The 23,317-nt window shown below is 41.6% G+C and overlaps 3 protein-coding genes across 3 annotated transcripts in view; 2 read left to right on the top strand and 1 right to left on the bottom strand.

The window, feature by feature from the left end:
- Nucleotides 1–13,233, top strand: part of samd4a (sterile alpha motif domain containing 4A) — a 20,877-nt gene extending 7,644 nt beyond the window's left edge. The window contains exons 4-13 of the mRNA XM_033982873.2: nucleotides 1,074–1,331; nucleotides 2,679–2,788; nucleotides 3,493–3,579; nucleotides 3,983–4,202; nucleotides 5,292–5,377; nucleotides 6,414–6,526; nucleotides 7,194–7,383; nucleotides 8,066–8,183; nucleotides 8,883–8,966; nucleotides 9,712–13,233. Coding sequence (XP_033838764.1) covers nucleotides 1,074–1,331; nucleotides 2,679–2,788; nucleotides 3,493–3,579; nucleotides 3,983–4,202; nucleotides 5,292–5,377; nucleotides 6,414–6,526; nucleotides 7,194–7,383; nucleotides 8,066–8,183; nucleotides 8,883–8,966; nucleotides 9,712–9,740 — 1,295 coding nt within the window. The 3' untranslated portion in view covers nucleotides 9,741–13,233. The remainder of the gene's footprint in view (nucleotides 1–1,073; nucleotides 1,332–2,678; nucleotides 2,789–3,492; nucleotides 3,580–3,982; nucleotides 4,203–5,291; nucleotides 5,378–6,413; nucleotides 6,527–7,193; nucleotides 7,384–8,065; nucleotides 8,184–8,882; nucleotides 8,967–9,711) is intronic.
- cdk10 (cyclin-dependent kinase 10) lies at nucleotides 9,914–15,674 on the bottom strand. The gene is made up of 2 exons (XM_033991835.2): nucleotides 15,127–15,674; nucleotides 9,914–14,464 (listed from the first exon to the last, which is right to left on the bottom strand). The coding sequence occupies exons 1-2, from the start codon at nucleotides 15,189–15,191 to the stop codon at nucleotides 13,408–13,410; spliced, it is 1,122 nt and encodes a 373-aa protein (XP_033847726.1). The 5' UTR covers nucleotides 15,192–15,674; the 3' UTR covers nucleotides 9,914–13,407.
- The window catches only part of wdhd1 (WD repeat and HMG-box DNA binding protein 1), a 22,439-nt gene continuing 14,724 nt past the window's right edge, over nucleotides 15,603–23,317 (top strand). The window contains exons 1-10 of the mRNA XM_055220994.1: nucleotides 15,603–15,690; nucleotides 16,291–16,382; nucleotides 17,032–17,143; nucleotides 17,254–17,405; nucleotides 19,845–19,956; nucleotides 20,768–20,818; nucleotides 21,623–21,718; nucleotides 21,815–21,907; nucleotides 22,140–22,246; nucleotides 22,742–22,877. Coding sequence (XP_055076969.1) covers nucleotides 16,306–16,382; nucleotides 17,032–17,143; nucleotides 17,254–17,405; nucleotides 19,845–19,956; nucleotides 20,768–20,818; nucleotides 21,623–21,718; nucleotides 21,815–21,907; nucleotides 22,140–22,246; nucleotides 22,742–22,877 — 936 coding nt within the window. The 5' untranslated portion in view covers nucleotides 15,603–15,690; nucleotides 16,291–16,305. The remainder of the gene's footprint in view (nucleotides 15,691–16,290; nucleotides 16,383–17,031; nucleotides 17,144–17,253; nucleotides 17,406–19,844; nucleotides 19,957–20,767; nucleotides 20,819–21,622; nucleotides 21,719–21,814; nucleotides 21,908–22,139; nucleotides 22,247–22,741; nucleotides 22,878–23,317) is intronic.

The raw sequence follows: 23,317 nt of genomic DNA, 5'->3' as shown, positions 1-23,317 counted from the left end.
ACCAGAACTACACCAGGACTAAACCGGGACTGAACAAGGACTGAACTAGGACTAAAACAGGAATAAACCAGGACTAAACCAAGCCTGTAGTGGACTCCTTGGCCGTTGCCTTTTAGGGCGTGTGGAGTGGTTTATATTTGTGGAAAAGTCTAATATTTAGGGAGGTAACGTTAGACGGGCCAATTTTAACTGCACCAGAACAAACTATAGATAGAGTTTGAGAGAGACAGGACGACTCCCCACAAAGCCTGCTTATTCTGAGAGAGAGAGGGAAGAGGAGAGGAGGAGAGAGGGTGAGAGGAGACAGGGAGAAAGAGACAGGATGACTCCCCACAAAGCATGCTTATTCTGAGAGAGAGGAGGGGAGAAGAGAGAGGGAGGAGAGGGTGAGAGGAGAGAGGGAGAGAGAGACAGGATGACTCCCCACAAAGCCTGCTTATTCTGAGAGAGAGAGGGCAGAGGAGAGGTGGAGAGAGACAGGACGACTCCCCACAAAGCCTGCTTATTCTGAGAGACAGAGTGAGAGGAAGGACGAGAGGAGAGAGGGAGAAGAGGGTAGAGGAGAGTAAAGAGGGAGAAGAGGAAAAAGGTAGAGAGAGGGAGCAGGGGGAAATGAGAGAGGGAGGAGGGGAGGGGGAGGGGGCAGGATGACTTCCTACAAAGCTTGTTTCTTCTGAAAGTGAGAGATCAGAGGTCAAAAGAGAGAATGAAGACAATGAGGAAGGAGGGAGAGATTATGAAATACTAGAACATTAACTTCACATAATCCTAACTAGGGGTGTACAAAAATACATTGATATATGGTGATACTAAATTTGGTGGTACAGTATTGTTATCGTGGGTTGCTGTATCAATATATCTCCAAAAGCATTTTTTGGTTTCTTTTAGCTTTTTATTTTGTGACCAATTTATTTGACAATTGACAATTTATTTGGTATCATGTGGAATATATCGATTATCGCACATATCCCCAATATTGTGATAATATCTTACCGTGAGCCATGTATCGTATCGAATCGTGAGGGACTGTGTGATTCGGGGCCCTACTCCTAACCTTATCTTTTGTCCCCCAGTGTCCCCCGCCCCGCAGCACTCCCCCCTGAAGCGTTCGGTCTCCCTCACCCCTCCCATCTGCTCATCACAGCCTACGGGGGGCGCTCTGGGGCAGGTGTGGCTGTCTCAGGAGGACCTCCGCAGACCTCCCGAGCACGTGCCCCTCTCCCCCCAGAGCAGTGTGGCGTCGTCGGGCAGCGGGGGCAGCGAGCCCCTGGACGATCTGGGACTGGGTCTGACCCGAGGAAGCTTCCATGAGGAGGGCAGCGGGATGAGGGGTATGTACATGTGCTTTTACTAAACGCATTTAAAGGTTCTATATTACACTAAACGGACTCTTTTGAACTTAAAATGTTGTTACCTCCTCAAAAATTCACACATGTTTTATTATATTATTAATCTGTCGACATCTCCAAAGCACAAAGTGCTTTGTTCCACCTTGTGATATGTGAAGCGGTAGTTTTCAATTTAACAGCTACCTTTTACCTTTTGTTTAGTAGAGATGGGCAATTTCAGGGCAGAAATGATCCATATGATTCTATTGAAGGTGTTTCCTGCTTGAGAAAACTTAGTTTGCATTAAACATGTGTGAATGAAAAAAAAAACACAACTCTAGATGTGTTTGTGATGAGAAAACAACATTATAACATAGATGAGAAAATAACACAATATGGGCCATTTAAGTAAGTGGGGTATATGTGCTTTTAATACACATGTGAAAATATATGAACAAACTATGTAAGAAGTAGATGTGTAGAGATTGGCTGATTTTGCTGTGTTTCAGTTGACAACACAGCATTGTATAGTCCAATCACAATTAATACTGATGGGGTTAAATAAAGTGAATATAGCTAAAATGCAGATTTGTGTTGTAATACTGTGAGTTTTTGGGTCTAGTCACTGATAGAAATGATCAGGTTCAACATTTGTGAATTTATCTTTTGGATATTTCATGGCAGAGTAAAACATAATCAATAGGAAAATCTCTTTCTGTCCTATCTGGGAGTATGACATTTTGTTCTACAATCTGAAAACCACCAATGTTTTTTAATAACGATTGTTTAGAACACAGAGAAACCGATGGTCTATAAACTCTACTGATATTTTTGGGCAGAAATTGATTATTTTCCCCAAATTAAGTCATGTAATTCACTATAAATATGCAAATATCAGCCTGATATATTGGTGAACCGATACATTATACGTATGTCATACATGTTAGAGTGGTGCTTTTCTTATGACACATGTTTAAATGTACCCTGAGTGCGGTTATGAAGGAACAGCTTTTTACACACAGTATGTCCAGAATAATCAAAATTCATCATAATCTTCATAATAATCCTGTGTAACTGTCCCTCAGATGTGCCGTAGTGGGGTGTGTACCTGTACTTTTAATATGCAAAATGTATGTGTCATATGAGGGGGGTACACACATGTAGTTTCATTAATATTTAAATGTAACATGCCTTTAAGAATGAATAGCGCCTCTCTGATAATATTTAAACATATTTAACAGCCTCTCAGACGTGCCGCAGTGGGGTGTGTAACTGTACTTTTAATACACAGACTGTTTGTTTCATCTGAGAGATAATACATGTAGTGTTGTTATTATTTAACTCCTTCAGACGTGCCGCAGTGGTTGAAGAGTCTCCGTCTGCACAAATACGCCGCTTTGTTCTCCAGCCTCACCTACGACCAGATGCTGAATCTAAGTGAGGAGCAACTCGAGGCACAGGTAAAGTAACACTACTACTACTGCTAGTACTACAACTGAACCTGAGTAGATAAGAGGCACAAGTACTAAAATGCTACAAGTACTACTATGACGGCTACTTTGACGACTACTACTACTACGACTCCTACTACTACAATGGCTACGATGACTATGACTACTACTACGACTACTACCACTACCATTACTACTCCCCAGTGCATTTGTACAAGACCAACTAATCACAAAAACCTCTTCAAGCATGTTCTGAAATGTCCGTGTGTGTCAGATTCCCTCCCTTTGCCTTTCTGTCAGATGCCCTCCCTTTGTGTCAGATGCCTGTACTATGTTTAAAATATGACCTTTTATGTTTGAAAACATAAATTGTAATCTCAGTATTTGTCAGATAAACTGAATGAGTCTTTTAGAGAGGGGATGGTAGTCTTGAGGAAGGAGAGGAGCTACAGGGAAGAGAGGCTAAAATTAACCCAACGGGAAGCATTTCCTCCAGGTGTACAACTTCAGCTATGCTCCCGAGTCTGTAGGATACAAGACAATGAGAAGATCCACAGGAGGGTCAGAGATGCAGAGGAGGGACAGTGAATATATGGTACAGAGGAGGGCCAGTGAATATATAGTACAGGGTACAGAGAACATGTTTGCAGCTCTTAAACTGGAGTGTCTCTCTTATTTTGGTGTGAGTTTTATGGTGGTGTTTTCTGTTTCAGAAAGTGACCAAAGGCGCACGGCACAAGATTGTGATCAGTATCCAGAAACTGAAGGAGCGACAGAGCCAACTGCGAAGCCTGGAGAAGGTGAGAGACACAGGCAGAACATGCGAACTCCAGCACACAGGGAGAACATGCAAACTCCAAACAAGAGCTGCTAATCAAAATCACATTTAGCAAATCAATTTTTGAAGTAGTGTAATTACTTCGTCTAACATGATCGGATGATTTACAACTACGTTAAAACACGACATAGAGGTGCTGAGAAGTGAGTAGTAGTAGTTTCCTGTTTCCTCTAGCTTTAGCTTTAGCCATGTCTTACAGCACCACAAACTTAGAATTACTAAACATCTTTTTTAAGACGTTTAGTAATTATTTTAAGAAAACATGTGTTTGGGTGCCAGCAGCGTCTCGTGCAGCAGAGCCCTAAACCAGGACTAAACCTGATAAGACACCCGATATATTATACATTACCTGTGTTATCCTGCAGGAAGTGCTGGAGGGGGCGATTCTTCGGGGCCCCCTACAGGAGCTGCACCAGATGATCTTGACTCCTATCAGGCCGTTCACCTGCGACACAAGCCCCGCCCCCGGAGCGCACCTGTCCCACCTGAGCGGGGGCGGGGCCAGCGGAGGGGAGGGGGAGTCTGGATCCAGCTCCATTGCTGAGGGCGACCTGCCTGCGCAATTCACCCGCGTCATGGGCAAAGGTCAGAGAGTGCATCTGGGGTAAAGAGTGAGGGCATCTGGTGTAAACTGAGGGGAGAGCATCTTGTGGAAAGGAGAGGGGAGGGCATCTGATGTAAAGAGTGAGGAGAGGGCATGGAAATATAATAAGATGAACCAAATATGAAGTTGAATTGTTTTGAATTTTCAATTTCAAGTTTTTCTTCTGCATAATTTCCTTATCACAGGCTAGCTCCTCCCACCTGTGTACCCACAGAAACGTGCACTGAGTGACCAGTTCTGACCAATCAGAGTGATGGCTGCTAGAGTGGAGCTAGCACAGGCTCAGAGCGAAGCTAGGCTAAATCTTAGAAAGCTAACTTTCAGGTGCTTTGATGATTAAAAACAAAAAAATGTGAAATCATATAAATACAGAGTGCTCTAACCACAAACTGTATAAAGAAGTGGACTAAGTGGACCAGTCCGGACCAGGGTTGTTGAAGGTAATGTCCCTTCCTGCTCACACCACTGGTTTAGCAGAGGGCGGGCACTGAGCAACGCTGTCAATCAAATGTTCATATCTTGATGTAGGGACAAAATTGTGAAATACAAACCCCAAGATTATATAGAGTGGGTTAAAACCAACATTTTGAGGTCAGAAGGATGTACCTGACAGCAGTAGTTACAGAGAGAGGGATGATGTTTTTTCAATAGAAGTAGAAGGAGTCGATGGAGCCAGAAGCACGCCCATGCTTACTTCCTCTTTGGAACGCAGCAACTAGCAGGTTAGCTTTGTCTATTTATATATACAATCTGTGGCTCTAATCTATGGTCAAGGTTATTAACCCTAATCTCAGATATGTTTAGGTACAATGACCCTAACCCTCTCAGGTAGAATTTTGTCTGGGCTAGTGTTCTCTCAAGTTGATATGCTAGAACATCAAATCAACAGCTCCACCTAAAAATAACAACTTGTCGAAAAGGTACAGACTGCAGTACGTGAGTGGCCAGTATTCAGACCAGTACAATTACTGGTGTGAACATGATTCTTATAGATCCGTGGGGAAGGGCATCTGGTGTAAAGTACGACTCTCTGGGAGGGCATCTGGAATAATTGTTCCTCTCTCTCTCAGTGTGCACTCAGCTGCTCGTGTCTCGCGCCGACGAAGAAAACCTGAGTCTGTATCTGCAGCTGCTTGACAAGTGTCTGCTCCATGAGGTGAGGTACTCTGAGGTCCTCTGAGGTACTCTAACTGTAGTACATCTGAAGCACCCTGATGGTAGTACAACTGAGGTACTCTTGACTTTAATATGTCTGAGGCACTCTGACTGTAGTACATCTGAGGTACTCTGACTGTAGTCCATCTGAGGTACTCTTGGCTGTAATACATCTGCGGTACTCTGACGGAAGTACATCTGAGGTACTCTTGACTGTAATATGTCTGAGGTACTCTTACATCTGAGGTCCTCTTGACTGTAGTACGTCTGAGATACTCTGACTGTAGTACATCTGGGGTATGTTCTTAGTTTTCAGAATACAGTGGGGACGGGTATTCTGCCAAATGGATTTTTGGAGCTTTCTACCATATTCTAACATTGTTCCCTCATCAAAAACACGCCTGAAGAGGTTTTAGATGTCATTCACGCATGTTTGAATAATCAAGTGATCTCTCCTGGGTCCTATTTGAGCCCTCCTTACAGTCAATACAAGCCTGCACAAGGCTCCACCCGCAAGCCTACATCAGTCATTCTCCCACACGACAATTCTCCATAAATATACAAAAACATGATACAAAACTGTACACAGCAAATTGACAAACCTGATGTGATGTGCAGTAGTTTCTTTAGCGTAATACAGCTGATTGTGTTGTGATAGTGCTCTGAAGGGGGAGTGAAAGAGGGGAGACTTGGGGAGTCAAAGTTATAAAACACGTTAATATGTTATTTTTGGAAAATATAGCATTTTCAAAACAATAAAAAGTAACATTGTGATCTAAATATGTTAAGCGTCAGCAGTTAATACCCCATAAAAGTGTAATATCCCCTCTTTAACCCTCTCCTCTCAAACTCTCTCTTCTTTATTTCGGTCATTCAGAGATACTCAGACTTCTCTCTCCTTTCTCTTCTCCTCATCTCTAACCTCCTCCTCTTCACTCATCATCTCTCTTTCCTCCTCTCTCTCTCTTCTTGTCTTTTCTCCTTTCCTCCTCCTCTCCTCATCTCTAACCCTCCTCCTCTCTTCTTTTTCATTTCAGGCCTTCACAGAGACTCAGAAGAAGCGTCTTGTTTCCTGGAAGCAGCAGGTCCAGAAACTGTTCCGCTCCATCCCCAGAAAAACTTTGCTTGACCTCTCGGCCTACAGGAGGAGGTACTACTACTACTACTACTACTACTACTACAGCCTCATGACCTACAGGAGGAGGTAGAAGTACTACCACTACTACTACTGCTGCGACTACTGACAGCCTATTTACCTTATTTTGGAAGTTGCCGTGGGCGCCGCAGTCGTCATTCAGGTTGCATTATTTTGCATGGAGCTGCTGATCTTGACTGCAAATAAGTTCTATATGGACCACAAAGGCGTTTTAAAGCCTCAGAAAATCAGTGCAGCGTTTATTTGTTGGTCACATGATCAAAGAACGTTTACACAAATCAGCCTACTTTATATCAGACTTTAGCAGCAAAACTTTTCTCAAATTTCCCATTAAAATAAATGGGATTTTCACTTAACTAGAAGTGCCAACACAAAGAAAGTGTGATTTAGTAGCATTTAGAGGCAAGAGTGGGCGGGGCAGAATAAGGTCAGTAGGAGGAGGTACAAGTGCTATTACATTGCTACTGTTACTACTACTGCAGGAGGGGGCACTGGTACTTCTACTATTATTGCAAATACTACTATTACTACTGCTAACAGCCTACAGGAGGAGGTACTAGTACTGCTACTAATATACTGACGGCCTACAGAAGGAGGTACTGGTACTAAGACCGCTACTATTACTACTCTAACAGTAAAATATATCCTTATCTCTCTCCAGCGCTCGAGGCTTCGGTCAGTCGAACTCTCTTCCCTCGGGGTCTCTCGGGGCTGGGCCCTCAGTGCGGAGGGGACTCAGACAGTACCAGATGCCCTCCCGCAGTCTTCCAGGGGCCCGGCTTGGGCTCCTGCCCAGCACCGGAGCTCTGCTGGGGGCCACAGCGAGGAGCAGCACCCCCACTGGCCGACAGGTGAGAGCAAGACTGACAGGTGAGAGGCAGGGCCGACAGGTGAGAGCGAAAATCAGATACTAAAACTGTCAAAACTAGATACTCATTTGAGCAGGTATTGATACTAAAAAACATGACAGAAATGAACCTTTCCTGAACAGCTTTAGAATGATCTCGAGCTGGATCAGAACAAGTATAAAACACATAGACTAGTATACACCCATGGACCAGTATGGAACCTACCTGGACGACTGAGGGATTACACAGATATAAGACCACATGGGAATATAAAAGAAAGTACTAACAGTATTGAGTATTGAGTCGATTCCTTAGTGTCGAATTAGAGTTTGAACGTTATCGTGCAACACTAGGTGAGACTGCAGGGGTGACTGGCTCCTAAAGTCAAGATCTTTTTTCTAATTCTGACTTGGTTTGTTGGAAAAGTACCTGTGCTAAATATTTATCATCACATCAGTTAAGTGGAGATTTGTGGAAAAAAGTTAAGAAGAAAAGCACAGTTAAAGGTGCAAGCAGTGATGATGCCTTCCCCTCTCCCTTCCTGACAGTCGACACTATCTGCCCTACATCGCGACTGCCCCTGCATTGCCTTTAATCTCAATTTAAAGACCACTCATCAGAGTGCTCCTCACCTCAGTGTGTTGCTCAAAGGCACAGTTTGGAGTCTAACCCTCTGTTTTCTCAGGGTCTGTGGTTCGCTAACCCCGGAGGCAGCAACAGCGTTCCCAGTCGCTCCCACTCCTCAGTTACTAGGACACGCTCTTTGCCAGTGCCCCAGAGCATGCATCTGCTGCAGCACCCAGGTAAGCCTGATGCCCTCCCAGGCTCCTCTCATCCTCCTATCTCCCTGTCAGATGTCCTCCCATAGTAGTAGTACTAGTAATAGTATTTTCAAGGTGGAGTATTCCTTTAAGAGCAGTGACCTGGAGTAACCTCAGTGTTTTTACAGAATCAGGAAACAGTTCACACAAAGAACTCATTCATAAAAACAGGTCTGAACCAGGTTTGAACGAGGACTGAACCAGGACTAAAGCAGGACTGATTCATGACTAAACCAGGACTAAACCAGGTCTGAACCAGGTCTGAACCAGGACTAAATCTGTACTAAACCTGGTCTGATCCAGGACTAAACCAGGTCTGAACCAGATCTGAACCAGGGCTTAACCTACACTCAACCAGGACAAAACCAGGTCTGAACCATGACTAAACCAGGTCTGAACCATGACTAAACCAGGATTAATCTGGGACTAAACTGGGACTAAACCAAGTCTGAAACAGGTCTGATCCAATAATAAACAGGGGCCTAAACCAGAAGTAAACCAGGGCTGAACTATGTCTAAACCAGTTCACAGTGGTGTGATCCAGGTTGTTAAATGATGAGTGATGTGAGAGTTGTTTAGTTGTTTGCTCCTTTCTGAATGTCGAACATGAAATAATCTTTGTGTGTTTGATTCAGAGATTTTGGCTCATTTTTCAATGTGTTTATTTATTTTTTGTTTCAGATTTACAGCAGACGCCGATGGAGCCCGACATCAACAACCGCCTCGAGTCTCTGTGTCTGAGCATGACTGAGCACGCTCTCGGAGGTACTACAAGTACTGCTGTTACTATGAATAGTACTCCTACGGCTACTACTCCAGATACTACTACTACTACTGCTACTACTACTACTGCTGCAGCTGCTGCTACTGCTACTGCTATTACAAGATTAATCAGAATCTAATCAAAATGTCTAACCCTGTAGCTTAGATTAGTACAAACATGTTGCGAAATGTCCCTGTGTATCAGATGCCCTCCCTGTGTCTCTATGGGGTCTTATTCTGCATAAAAATGTGTAACCCTGTAGTTTAGGTCTGTACAAACATCTTTTTTTTTTTTCTTTTTTTTTTTATTAGGACAGTACATATTAATCAATGCGTCTACAAAAGTTTCCACATAAATATGGCGGAGTTAGCACTGGAGCTAAATTTCATCCGTTTTCCTAAGGCAGGTGCAAACATGAAACATTCAATATGATAACATAGACAGTTCTGAAATATGATTCTTGTATTAGTTCAAATTCAGTTCAAATTTCAGTTTTTTTGTCAGTTATTCTGGACGTGAACTTTGAACAGAATCTTAATATTATTAACACATAACTCACAAATCTAAACACAGTGTCAGATATTTTTCCCAAATTGTGCAGATCTAGTTCCATCAAACTCAGTTTTTTCTGGTCAGACGAGAATTAAACTCAGATAAAAGCACAGTATTTAGTATGAGGTGTAACAGTAGCAGTCATAAAATGCAGATGTGTGTTCACTCACATCTGTTCTTGTGATTCACCTGCAGACGGCGCTGACCGCACGTCCACCATATGACCTCAGACCTGATGACATCACCACCCACCTGCACAAGCCTCGCACACGCCGGAAGGAAGTACAGGTCTCCGCCAGGGACGAGCCGAGTCAAAAGGCAAAGGTCCGGTCACCAGGAACCACCCACTGCAAGGAGAGGAACCAAAACAGCTTCGACCGCAGTGTCCTAAAGGGTTCTAAAGGGTTTTAATGTGGTCTAAAGTGGTCTACAGAGTTCTAAAGCGGTTTAATGTAGAACAGTTGACACCAGGAGAATGCTGAGGGTACTTTAAACAGAACACTAACAAACACAACCTGCTTTTGAACCGGAGGTGTAGAGTTTATACCAAAAGATTCAAGTCTGATCAAAAATGGGGAAGGTTTGTAGAAGAAAGTTACTCGCAAGGATGTGTAAAGGAGGGATCTTCGAACAGAACTTTAAAAACAAAGGGAAGTACAAGAGGAAGTGACATCAGGGAAGGAAGCAGGAAGTGGAGCGAGGAGGAGGTCGGTGCCGGATTTGGACACTCAGCTCTCCGTATGGGGTTCAGATCAGGTTGAACCAAAGGAGACCTGCTTCACACAAGTCAGACATACTACAATAAAAGCCTGTTGTTTCGTCTTTAGTTAAAAATTGTCATCATCTGCTGCAGGGCTGGCCGAGAATGTTCCACAGTATGGCATTAAAGTAAGAGGTTTTAGATGTTATCCATGCATGTTTGAGTAATCTACTGATCTCTCTCGGGCCCTATTAGAATCCCTGGTTAGGTTATGAGGCTGCATAAGGTTCCGCCCATGTCATCCATGCTCCTGCACAACAATTCTTCATAAATATACAACAACATGCTGCGAAAAAATTCCCAACAACTTGACAAACCTGATGCGATGTGCAGTAGTTGTAGCATTAGCTGGAGGCATCCTGATTGAGTTGTCATAGTGCTCTGAAGGGGGAGTGACTTCACACAGAGAATAAAGGGAACGGGGACTTATTTGTAGTAAAAGAACATGTTTAATTGAATAGAAGTTTAATGCCTTACTATGGAATATTCCAGGCTAAGCAATAGCATCTCTATGGAGACAAGCTGGTAGTAGTAGCAGTAAGGATGGCTGTATTTTGGTATTTGCTATCTGCAGCCTGCTATTGCCATTTAACTGGTCTGAGAATCCACCCACTGACCTTCTAGCTGTGAGGTATGGGAGCTAACCACTCTGCTGCTCTCACTCACACTAAGATCCACTTTACAAATGTGTTATATCGTCCAATCAGAGCGGAGTATCCAGACCGGCACCGACCAATGGAAGGACAACGTTTATCTCAAAGGAAACAGGAAGTGAGGAGCCAATCAGAGGCCGGCCCTCTGCTCACGTGACACAAAATGGCGTTGTGGATTTGAGCGGTGCATGATCCGTATTGGTTTGTCTTTATTAACTTTATTGTCCCTCGAACCCCAAAACACAACAGAGTTTTTACTTTGATTTTGATGTTACAAAATGGAGCTCAACAGTCCCATCCACTTCCAAATCCTCTGTTTCAAAAGTAACTTTTCCATTCATTAACCAGCTACACATCAAGTATATTGCGGGTGTTTTAAAACAGACCTATTGTGCAAAGTCAGCCTTTCAGAGCTTTTAGCCATGTTACAGTCGTTTCCTTCTCACTGACGCTATGAAATTGTATTTAGAGTGATTCATGCATATTTGAGTAATCTTTACTCTCCTGTATTCAACATGTCATTGCTTCAATCTACTCCTGTTGTCACCTCCACCGGTACACGGCCACTGGATTCAGCAGCACCGCGTAGTCATTTTGGTAGAAATGGAAAAAAAAAAAACCTCTGCTCACTAGTGTGATGTGTTAAAATTATAGGTATTGTGGTCATTAATTACTAGCCATTAGCCCTGAGCTTTCAAACATTTACTATTTGGGAAAAATGAACAGGAAATTTACTTCCGGAATCACAGGGTGGGCAGTCACTGTTGAGCTCTGTAGATACGCCTGATTCAGGATAATATCAGGTCGAAACTGGCCTCAGAAATTATCATGCAAAATTATGATGCACTTTCAGGATTTGGAAATGATTTGCAAATGTGACAACTTCTCAGTGAAACAGAAGTGAAAATGGCTGATAATGGCACCATCTGGAGGACATACAGAAAATTACCTAATATTACCTAAGGAACCAAAACTAAATGGGTTGAACCAAAAATCTAAACTAGGGATGGGCTGATACCTTTTTTTTGTTGTTGTTGTTTTGTTTTTTTTTGTTTTTTTTTTGAGCCGATACCTATATCTGATATTTGGCCTGCTACTGTAGCTGATAACCCACATTCAATATATTTCAAGTTTAAAATCCACAGCAAAGCCCACACATTTATCTTAAGTTAATTTGTGATTGCTACTTTAACTTTTCACTTTTGTAAAAATAATAACCAAATGTATTTACTGGAGTATTTGTTACATGTTTGTGTGAAAATACAGCCATATAACACTCAATTTTGACTCATTCAGAAAGGGCACACAGAGAGGGAAGTAAAAAACAAACAAAAAACCAGTATTGAATATTATCTGATACGGGAACCAATATACCGCCCATCCCTTCTCTAAACCAGGACTAAAAGATTAACACATAAGGTCCATGAAGAGAGTGCCGAAGCTGCCAAAATAAAGCAATAATGTTTTTTTTTTTTACATTTGACGAAACATTTTATTTTTTTAGAGGGACGAGACTCGACCTGTTGCATATCTGTTATTTATTTGTGCTTTTTAGTGTTGAATTATAACTTTTATTTTATGGCTGGAAACCATATGAGCATCTCAGTATCTCTGTAACCTCTTTTTGAATTTTAGTTTTGCTTAATTTTACCAAATGTGCCTCAGATTTTACTGTTTTATTTTGAAATTTGTGGGAATTTTGACAGTTTTTGTGTGAGATGTGTAAGGCAGTATTTTGAACATTTTTGAGAAAAACAATTTTAAGTTTAAGCAAGTAACCTCAATAATGTGTCATTTAATGTCTGATGCAAAAACTATATGAAAACCAAGTCTAAACCAGGACTAAACCAGGTCTAATCCAGGACTAAACCAGGTCTACTCCAGGTCTAAACCATGGCCTGTTATGCCTCAGAAGTGTAAATAGTACATTTTTCTTCAAACTTTAAACTCACATTTGAATTATAAAAAAAAAATCTCCAAAAACTGTGATTTTTTTTTTCATGTTTGTAATTGTAGTTCTGTTTAACCTCATCTTGCTGCGGTGTCATTTTGGGAGTAGTATTTCCCAGTTTTCGATTTCTGTTTTTGTAAAATGCAGTTACTTGTTTTGTTTTATTTACCTAAAGAGCCTTGTATTGACTGCAGGCCGACAATATTAAACTGACAAATTATTATGTTTAATAAAAAAATCTGTTAAAAAAAGTTATAAAAATGAAAGAAAAAGTGAAAAGCGTAAAAAGGTGAAATGTAATTTATATTTTATGACCTGCATGAACATTTAGAATAAAGACGGCAGTGCCTGTGTCTTTGTGTTTCAACTCATTGAATCCTGAGATCCTCCAGATCTGAGCCTGGATTGTCTGTTTTGTAAAGAAATAAAAATGAAAACACAGTCATTATAAATACATTAATTTACTTCTCACATGTTTAAGTCTCGGTCCCACCCAGTTCAGATGCAGTCTAGACCAGGATCGAGAGTCAGACTTTGCTGCGCTTGTTGCCCCCCTCTGGCCCTGCTCCAGAGCGTCTGCTGCCCCCCTCTGGTGCCCCTGGAGCAGAGCGTTTGTTGCGATGGTGAGGGAAGGTGGGCATGAGCTCGGGTTCACAGGGCAGAGGCTTCTCTTTAAAGTAGGAGCTCTGAAGACAGTCTGCAGCTGAGGCGCGGCGCTGAGGCTGGTACATGAACAGAGTGTTGAGCAGACGATGCCCGGCCTCAGAGAGCCAAGAGAACCGGCTCTTCAGGTTATTATAGGGTTGTTTCCTCAGACTGTACTGTCCGGCCAGAGGCAGCAGTGAAAAGCCAGGCCAGATGGAGTCATTTGGAGAACCCAGGAGCTGCACGATCAGGTCCAACTGTTGGATCTCCGAAGCTCCGGGGAGCAGAGGCTTGTGCAGGAGCAGCTCTGCCAGGATACAGCCCACAGCCCACATGTCCAGAGCCGTGCTCTGAGAGGTGGAGCCTAACAACAGCTCTGGGGCACGGTACCACAGCGTCACCACACGGGGCGTCATGGGCTGTTGCGGCAAGCCGTAGGTACGTGCTAACCCGAAGTCAGCGATCTTCACCTGGCCTTTGTCTGTCATGAGAAGATTGGACACCTTTAGGTCACGGTGGATGATGAAGTTGTGGTGGAGGTACTGGAGCCCACGCAGAAGCTGCAGCACGATGCATTTAACCTGGGCCTCGGAGAAGGGGCTCTGCATGTTCTCCAGCAGAGAGGCCAAGTCCTGCTCACAGTATCCCATCACCAGGAACAGGCTCTGAAGCTGAGAGCCCACTACCACCTCCCTGAGCTCCACCACGTTTGGGTGTCTGAGCCCCAAGAGCACCGTGATCTCCCTCAAGCTGCTAATGGGGATGCCATCCTTCTCTTTGTCCATGCGCACCTTCTTCAGAGCCACGATGTCCCCGGAGCTGGAGTCTCGGGCACGGTACACGATGCCATACGTGCCCTCCCCAATACGATTCAACTTCTCAAACTCTCGCACACTTCTACATCCTCCGAGACGATCGGTCTGTGGCACTGGGAACCACCTACACAAAGGGAGCACAAGACTATTCATATATAACCAGAGCAAAGGGGGTGGGTGTTAACAGATAAGGGTTGTCAAAAGTATCGAAAATCAGATACTAATCAATACTAAAAGTATAGAAACTGGATACTTATTTGAGCAGGTATCAATACAGAAAAAAGCCTGGGTAAAATGTGACCTTTCCTGAACAGTTTCATCTTGAGTTTTATCAGAAATGCTTTAATACCACATGGAATAATACTGTTTTGTGTTGAAATTTACAGTATTGTCTAAAAAAGAACTTTTAAAATGATCATAGAGTCTGTTCTTTAGAATGAAAGAAAAAAAAAAAACAGTTTGAAATCTTTGTACATGTCAGCACTATAAGGAACAGACCAGAACAAGGTGGACAAATAGTGAAAGAGTGACCATAGATGATGCCATTTCACTGTTTGGTACGAGTGTATATTATTTAATCTTTTGTTTTAACAGTCAAAACATGATGAACAAATTGTATTTTCATTGTTAGCAGCTAAATAAAACCTTTTTATATCACACATTTGGACCAAACTAAAGAAAAACAGACACAGTTTGTAGATTCACACATCTGCTTCGTTCGTGAGCATCTTTACCAAGACTGGCTTAATGATGAAACAAAACCTCCGCACAGGCACCGGGACCTACCTGAAGTCCTTCACCGACTTCAGAGTTATCGGCTCGGGCTCGTCCTCTGCTGCCCCCGGCTCCATGGCTCAGTCCTGGTCGAGTCCTGCTTTACTCCCGGTTTAGTCTCAGTTTCGTGCCAGTTTAGACCTAGTTTAGACCTGGTTCAGTCCTGGTTTAGGCGCTCCACAGTCGCGGTTCGGAGCACAGCCGCGGCGCTTTGTCCCCGGTTCTGCTCTGGTCCTGTGCTTCGTGGTTCGGTTGGTTGGTTTTGGGGCAGAATAGCGGAGTGTGGTGAGGTGCAGAGTTGTGCCTTGCCCTTTGTTCGGTTCTGGCTCTCTTGGCTCGGTCGGTCCTGGTTCGTTTATGGGCCGTAGTGTCGGAGCAGAGAAACAAAACCTTCCGTGTGTGTTACATGGATCTATTGGTGCGTTACCATTAGCATTAGCATTATCATGGAGCAGGACCAAAACTTGTCGTGCGTGGTGACGTCCTGTGCGTGCGGCGCGAGCACTCACGTCGCTTCCGGTGTTTTCGTCTGAGCGCGGGAGTTTGTGGAGCGGAGCTGGAGCCAGAGCCGTAGCCGTAAGTGCCTCAAAAACTCACTAAAAACTCATGAAATATACAGAAAAAACGCACGAAAACTACGTACGTTTATCGCGTTTAGCCGAAGCCTCTGATTCGTAAAAGAACAGTTTAATGGAGTTTAACGGGGGCTTGAGGAGCGAAGTGTGTTTATTCTTTGACAAACGATTCAGTCTATCAGATTTTGTGATAAATCCATCATAGCCTGTATTTTAGAAGCCATAGTAAATAAAGATGGATAGTAATGTTAGTTTAGTACTTGTTTTACGGAGTTGACATTCGGTTAATATTTCTCACTTTTAAAAGTTTAAATTTATAAAGGAGCAGAGCACAGTGTTTTCCATTTATACAAGAGGCTGGTCTCCCCCCTCCCCCAATAAAAATACAATAAAGTATACTTTGTTGCTTTGTTGTATTATCATAAACTTATAAACGAGACTAGACTGGTCAAAAATGATTGATTAAAAGTTAATACACAGTGATCTGGGTCACATAAAAAAATATCAGATTTGACCTGCAGTCCGAACGAGCCTTAGTGATGCTTGGCATGTTTGAGTATGTGTTTTATAATATTTACTGTTAATAATGATAATTTTGTAGTTTTAGGTTGTTAACATGCCCTGTGAGAAGAAGCCTATGCGTTATGGACACTCCGAGGGGCACACTGAGGTCTGCTTTGATGAAACTGGAAAGTAAGTCTTAGAGCTGTGAAATTGATCCAATATGAATGGAGATCTAGTTTCAGTCATTGATCAGTGATCACGTTGTATCATTTTGTCAGAGTCTCTGGTACCCACATAAGCACAGAGAACCTCCTTCCGTATTTCTGTTCCAGTCTCTGCTCCTCTTCATGTTCTCATGATGTTCCTCTGAGTGATGAACATAAATTTGTTGAAGTTGGCACAATAGCCAGATTTCATTTCTTGTCCTAAGGCAGATAGACATAACTTGTTACAAGGCATGAATCATTAAAACTAATAGACATCTGTGACATCCCAAAGAAAAGAGAGACTATTTACAGTAAAAGCAACAGTTAGAAGATAGATAACAACACTAAACTGGGGGAAAACTTTTCAGGTCAAGGCTAAAAAGGTGCCTGAATGATGGTCATTACAACCATTTCTAAACCAGCTCTAAACCAAGTCTGATGTTGTTCTGAGTCTGATGTTCCTCTATTACCCTTCATTTGGCTGGTGTTATTGTTTTAGGATTAATATGATCTGATTTAGCATTTATGCCTTTGCGGTTGCCTTTTATGATCTGTCTCTGTGCAGCACTTTGGATACTGTTTTATTTGTAAAATGTGCCTAATACATAAAGTGGATTTGTATTTCTCTTCAGGTTCATTGTGACCTGTGGAAATGATGGAGATGTTCGGATCTGGGAGGGTTTGGACGACGACGACCCGCGATTCATCACTGTGGGAGAGAAGGCCTACTCCCTGAGTTTGAGGGTCAGAATTTCTGCTCTCTCTGCTTTTTTGGCTCTGCTCTTTTGGCTCTGCTCCTCTGGCTCTGTTTCTCTGGCTCTGCTCCTCTCTATAATCTTGTTGTTTCTCTATAGAATGGTAGACTGGTGACGGCGAGCTCTAATAATACGGTGCAGCTTCACACGTTTCCAGAGGGAGAGCCTGACGGGATTCTGACTCGATTCACGACAAACGCCACTCATGTCACATTCAACTCCAACGGCACAAGAGTGGCAGCAGGATCAAGGTACAGACAAGTTTCAACTTTAAAGTGTGTATGACAGGCTTTCCCAATTATCTAATTTCTATTTAATTTGGTGAGTTTATACCTATTGTAAATAGAAATTATAGTTTTACACTGATGAAGAAGTAATTTGAGAAGAAAAGTTGAAAAGTGCAGGAAGTAGAGAGTTCTATTTTAGAGATGTACACCCAAGAAGCAATATTATTTCCTATACTTTAAACATTAGTTCAACAAAATAAAGGTGTCTTATACTTTTATTATTGAAATAAAAAATTATGTGTTTGGCCCAGTGTAAAAGGTAACAGTTATGGAATTCCGTAGCGTGAAGTCACAATTTCCAACCAGGAGGTAAGATGTGAAACCTAACAAGATGGCCAAACAGGTAAAAATATATATAATGATCTTAACTGTGTTGAGTAGGCCAACCTGTCATAGGCATTTTCAGAAAGGTCATTACACCACTTGTTGTAACAGTCATTTTGGTACAATTAAAAAAAATCCTCTGCTTGCTAGTGTAATGTACAGCTATCCATAGAAGGAGGGGCCGACAGCATGTGGCGCTTTGTTTTGATGATGTTTACGGCAATGTCACCTCTCATTGGGCACCGCATTTTTCTAACAGAAGTCAGGAGACTTGTTAATTTTAGATGAATATTGTGATTTAAAATGTACAAATATAATGATCCATGTGTGTCATACATTATAACTACACAGCAGATACAAGCACAATATGTCTACTTTAAGGAATGTACAAAATGTATTTTTATGATGGTGAAAATAGAGCCTTGTCTTTAGGTTCAGTCCTCTATCATTTCTATTGTAAATAACATCAATTTGGTATTTAAATTTATTTTTTTGTACTGTTTGAACTGCCCTAAAAGCCTCCTTTGGAGAGGTATTGACAATGAGTATTTTGACTCAAATGAACAAGATACAATGGTTCAAGAGTTTAAGTGTAATTGCTTTTTCAAAAACAAATACATAAAATTATGCACTGACATGGATGCAGGCAGATTGGAGCAGCGTAGGAATATCGGTCCAATATTGGGAATTTTTACCAATACTGATGTATGAAAACAGTCCCAGATATAAATATTAGCACTTAGATATTGTCCATCCCTACTTCTAAACCAGGTCTGAACCGGGTCTGAACCGGGTCTAAACCAGGTCTGAACCAGGTCTAAACCAGGTCTGAACCAGGTCTAATGAAACCCTGCATGGGTGAGTCAGGTTCCTGTATTGAGTGTCTGTTGTTATTGATTTTGTTGTAAATGTTTTTGAACATAATTTGCTTCTCTGGCTTTGATTCTTCCTCCATCTCCTCATTCTCTTCTCTCCTCTTGTCGTCCTCCTTCTTCTTCTCCTCCTTTTCTTTTCTTGTCCCTCCTCCTCACTCCTCTTCCACTCTTCTCTTCCTCCTCTTGTCTCTCCTCTTCCTCTTCTCTCTCCTCTTCTCTCCTCACTTCACCTCCCCCTCTTCCTCTTCTCTTCTTTTCTCTTCCTCCTCACTCTTCTTCTCCCTTCCTCTCATCCTCTTTTCTCCTCACTCCTCTTCCTTCTCACTCCTACTTCCCCTCCTATTCTCCTCTCTTCATCCTCTTCTCTCCTCCTCCACACTCCTTTCTCCTCACTGCTCCTCCCCCTCCTTCTTTCCTCTCCTTGTTCAGTCTCTTTCTCCAGACTCCTCTTCCTCCTCACTTCTCTTCCTTCTCACTCCCCCTTGTTTTATCTCCTCTATTCATCTTTTCCTCCTCCATACTTCTTCCTCATCACTTCTTTTCCTGCTCCTCCTTCTCCTCTTCTCCCCTCTCCTAGTCGTCTTCTTTCTTCTCCTCTCTCCTCCTCCTCCTCCTCCTCCTCCACACTTCTCTTCCCCTCCTTCTTTTCTACCCTCTACTCGTCCTCTTCTCTCCTCTTCCACACTCCTCTTCCTCCTTCTCCTGCTTCTCTTCTCTCCTTGTCCTCTTCCCCCTCCTCCTTCTCCTCCGCCTTCCTTTTCCATTAAAATGCATTGATTTGAGCGTCTGCCCTTTACACAAATCTTCAGCCACAATAAGAGTCATTAATTGATTAATCAGTGTGTTAGCACAATAACTACATTCCAACTGTTGTTCTAAGGCAGGTAGACCCAACAAACACGTTACAAGACATTAAAGGCACTGTAATTGAAAACATGAAAAACAGAACTAGTTCATTTTAAACATTTTGCAGTGGTCTGAAGTTATTCCTCACCTTATCATGGTGAATAATTAGGATACTCTGAATGCATGAGTTTATGAGCACTTTTCACGACTCTCAGAGACCAAAGTGGAATTTTGCCATGACAGTAAAGCAAAAACTAACTGCCATTTTAATGCAAACCTCCTAATTATCACAATAAAACAATAAAACGCTTTATAAACCTGGTCTAACCCCAGTCTCTTTTTTTGTCTTTTGTTTCAGTGATTTCCTGGTGAAGGTGGTGCAGGTCGGGGACAGCAGTGATCAGAGGACATTCAGAGGTCATGAGGCTCCAGTCCTCAGTGTGACTTTTGACCCCAGAGACCAGCTCCTGGTCAGTAACTGCTCATGTTAATGTTTATAGAGTAAAAGGTTATCAATTAAAATTAGAGCTCATTGACTCAGTAGCGCCACCTCAAACTTAGATTTTCATAGGGACAGTGGGAGCCCAACCCAGAAAAAATCTACAAAAAATCTGAAACTTTCACCAAAACTAAACCCATGTCCAGTGAAATATCACTAAATTGGACATGGGACATTCCATTTTGAATATCACTTTGCATGTGGTCATGGTGAATTTTCAGAAATTCTAAAAATTCACAGGAGGCTTATTTTTGATGGGGCACAATATGAGAAAGTCACATGACTCTAGCCTTTATGGTTTAGGAGAAAATAATGGTTAAAAAAAATCTATTATTATTTATTATTTTTACAGCTGGATTGAGGCAATTTTTTTTTAAACCCTGAATGTTAACAAAAACTTTTTCTTTTTTTTTAACCCAATTTTCAAGGTCAGCAAAAAAATTTGTAAAAAAAACATCTTGCAGTTTTAATTTTATTAAAATTTGTTTCTGAAACTATAAACTGCTTACCAGTAGTTATCAAAGCATTTTTGCAGAATCTTGTGTTTTAAATTAGCTTTTTGGTAACAACTGCATTTTGGATATTACTTACCATGTAGCTGGTTTTCAAAAGGTCCATGGGAAGAATGCATGGGAAATTTACTTCTAGAGCTGTAGCGAGCTGTCACTGTTGAGCCCTATTGTGATAGTATTATTAATTGCTTTTATTTTTCTCTCTATATCGTCCCAGACTCACTTTGTACTCTTCCTCTTCATATTTCTGTTTTTCCTCTTCTATGTTAGGCATCGTCCAGCTGTGATGGCTCTGTGGTCGTGTGGAACATCGAGGAACAGGTTTGGTTTTATTTGTGTGGCTTTTCATAATTTTCAGTTCATCTATTAGCATGGGACAAGATCTCAAGAGATAAAACTGTGGTGGGATGTTGTGATATTTTATTTAATTTGATAAAAAAAATGATAAATTGCTGGGTAGGCATGAGTTATGGTTATGTTTGAAACATCAAAAAATAATGTTAAATTCACAGCAAAAGCTTTAAAGTGCATATGGGGTGTTTCTAATTCTGACTTGGTTTGGTGTGATAGAATCTGCAAAATATTTATCATAGTTTTGCGTCACTTAAGTGGCAGTTTGTCAAGAAAAGTACAAAAATAAAGTAAGTAGCGCTGAGTTTTAAAACAGAATCCCTCTACCTATGTCACCAACACCGAAAACTCCATCCAAAATGCAGAGGCAGTTTATGCGCTAAGAAGGCATTTTTTCTAACAGTTTAAACCTTAATTTAACTTAAACAAAGGTGCTGTCATTTATTTGTATTGGTCTAATCATAACCATTGTATAATTTTAGAAATGTTGGCCCTTGTTTATATTATGGTTGCTGGGTTACGGTTATAGAATTACTTTTACATATGTCACATCTGTCCAACCAGGAAGTAACACAATAAACTTCACAAAAATTAAAAAAATAGAAAAAAGGCCCTTTTTGTCACTCTAGTAAGTCAAATGCACTTTAAATAAAAGAGTATTGAAAATTCTACGTAAAACTCTTGTCTTTTTCCTGTGGTTTTGTGTGATTTTGTGTCTTGCCCCTAATATTTATGAAATGTGAAACTGAACCCTCTCGTCTGATCGGCCCTCAGAATCAGGTGACACGCTGGAATCTACTGCAGAAAACGAATGATGTTTCAAACGCCAAGTCTCTGTGTCGCTTGGCATTTCAGCCACACTCCGGAAAGGTATGAGGACTTTTGCACTTTACGACTCCAAATATTAACTACCCCTCAGTTCAAACCAGATGCCCTGTCAATCATTCTCCTGTTGTTTCTTGTCAGTTGTTGGCAGTTCCTGTTGAAGACAAAGTTCACCTGTATGAGAGAGACACCTGGAGTCATGTGACGACTCTGTCTGACAACCTCATCACTCAGGTAACCAGGATGCTGTGTCATTCTGTGTATTTGATATAAAAACAAGTCCAAGAGGAAATCCACAAATGTTAAACCCGATCACTGTGTTTTTAATAGGGCTGCAAGGTTAATCACGATCAAATCCAGAAATGACAAAATCTCCTGTCTTTTTCTGCATAAAAACTGTAGTTTAAAATCTGTACAAATATGTTCTGAAATGTCCCTGTGTTCCTACTTTCTCTCTATGTTGTAGCCGGTGAACGTGGTTAGCTGGTCTCCGTGTGGTAAACGTCTGGCTGCAGCGTCTGTGGGCGGAGTCATCGTGATCTGGGACGTCAGCTCCAAAATGTGTCTTGAGAGGTAAAATAAAATGCTGCTCCTATTAGTCAGTGAGTCACTGGTGGGTTTAGGCTCTCAGAAGAAGCTGATGAATTAGTAGTAGTAGTAGTAGTAGTAGTAGAATAATTACAGGGTTATGTGATAAAATCTAAACTTGTATGTAAGGCTTTACATTAATATTAATCTTATTTTGGTTCAATTCTTTCTAGGACAGCAGGCAATAAATGCAAAAAGAGGAAGCAAAGAATATCAGATCAAATGTAAAATCAAAATATGTAGGCTGGGATTAGACATTGTGGTATGTATATGTGTGTATGTATATATATATATATATATATATATATATATATATATATATATATATATATACACACACATGTACAGTCAAAAGTTTTGTTTTGTGTTTTTTTTTCTTTATTTTGACTACTTTATACTGATTAGTTTTAGTATCATGTAGTCACAAATTTTTTGTTGTTGTATTGTTCCTCCTAATAGTAGTTTCTTGTCTCTCCTCAGACAGAAGCATGAGAAGGGTTTCACAGTCTGCTCTGTGGCCTGGAGCCCCTCTGGAGCTGAGCTGGTTTACACTGACACAGAGGGCTGCGTGGGGCTGCTGGAAGGAGTGTGTGCTGGGGCAGAGGGCCACAACAAGGTACAAGTCTCAGTAGCTATCATAGACCGTATATATAAAGGGACATAGTTATGCAGCTAGCCGCTGTGTTTCAAGTCCATGGGCCAGACTTTCGGGTATCACTCAAGGTGGCAAGAGCTATCAGTGAGTTTTCAAAATTTCCATATCCAAGCTTTATATTTTAGTGTGATAGACTTTCTGAGTTAAATTAAATTTCTCTGGGAGATGTGCCTCTGAGAAACATCCTTGTACTTTTTGGCTCGCTGTACAGCCCTGCTTTGAAACAGTAAAGACATATTATACATTTTCTGAATCCTCAGATTCCACCGAGTAATTTAATCACAAATGTGTGTCTATCATCTTCCTAGAGGTTCGAGGGCGAAAAGTAGAAAAAGTTCAAGCGAAAATGGTTAAAACTCTCACATAACATTTTGAAATAGTATGATTACTATTGTAATTGT

This window comes from Periophthalmus magnuspinnatus, chromosome 3 (genome assembly GCF_009829125.3).
Source record: "Periophthalmus magnuspinnatus isolate fPerMag1 chromosome 3, fPerMag1.2.pri, whole genome shotgun sequence".
Taxonomy (NCBI): Eukaryota; Metazoa; Chordata; class Actinopteri; order Gobiiformes; family Gobiidae; genus Periophthalmus; species Periophthalmus magnuspinnatus.
Note: the sequence above shows the minus strand (reverse complement) of the source record. Positions and strands in the feature narration are given on the sequence as shown.

What these genes read in the sequence shown, in the direction of transcription:
- cdk10 (XM_033991835.2), bottom strand. Translation starts at nt 15,191, where the DNA reads ATGGAGCCGGGGGCAGCAGAGGACGAGCCCGAGCCGATAACTCTGAAG. An exon ending in AAGTCGGTGAAGGACTTCAG is followed by an intron (nt 14,465 to 15,126) that starts GTAGGTCCCGGT and finishes CCCTTTGTGTAG; the next exon opens with GTGGTTCCCAGTGCCACAGA.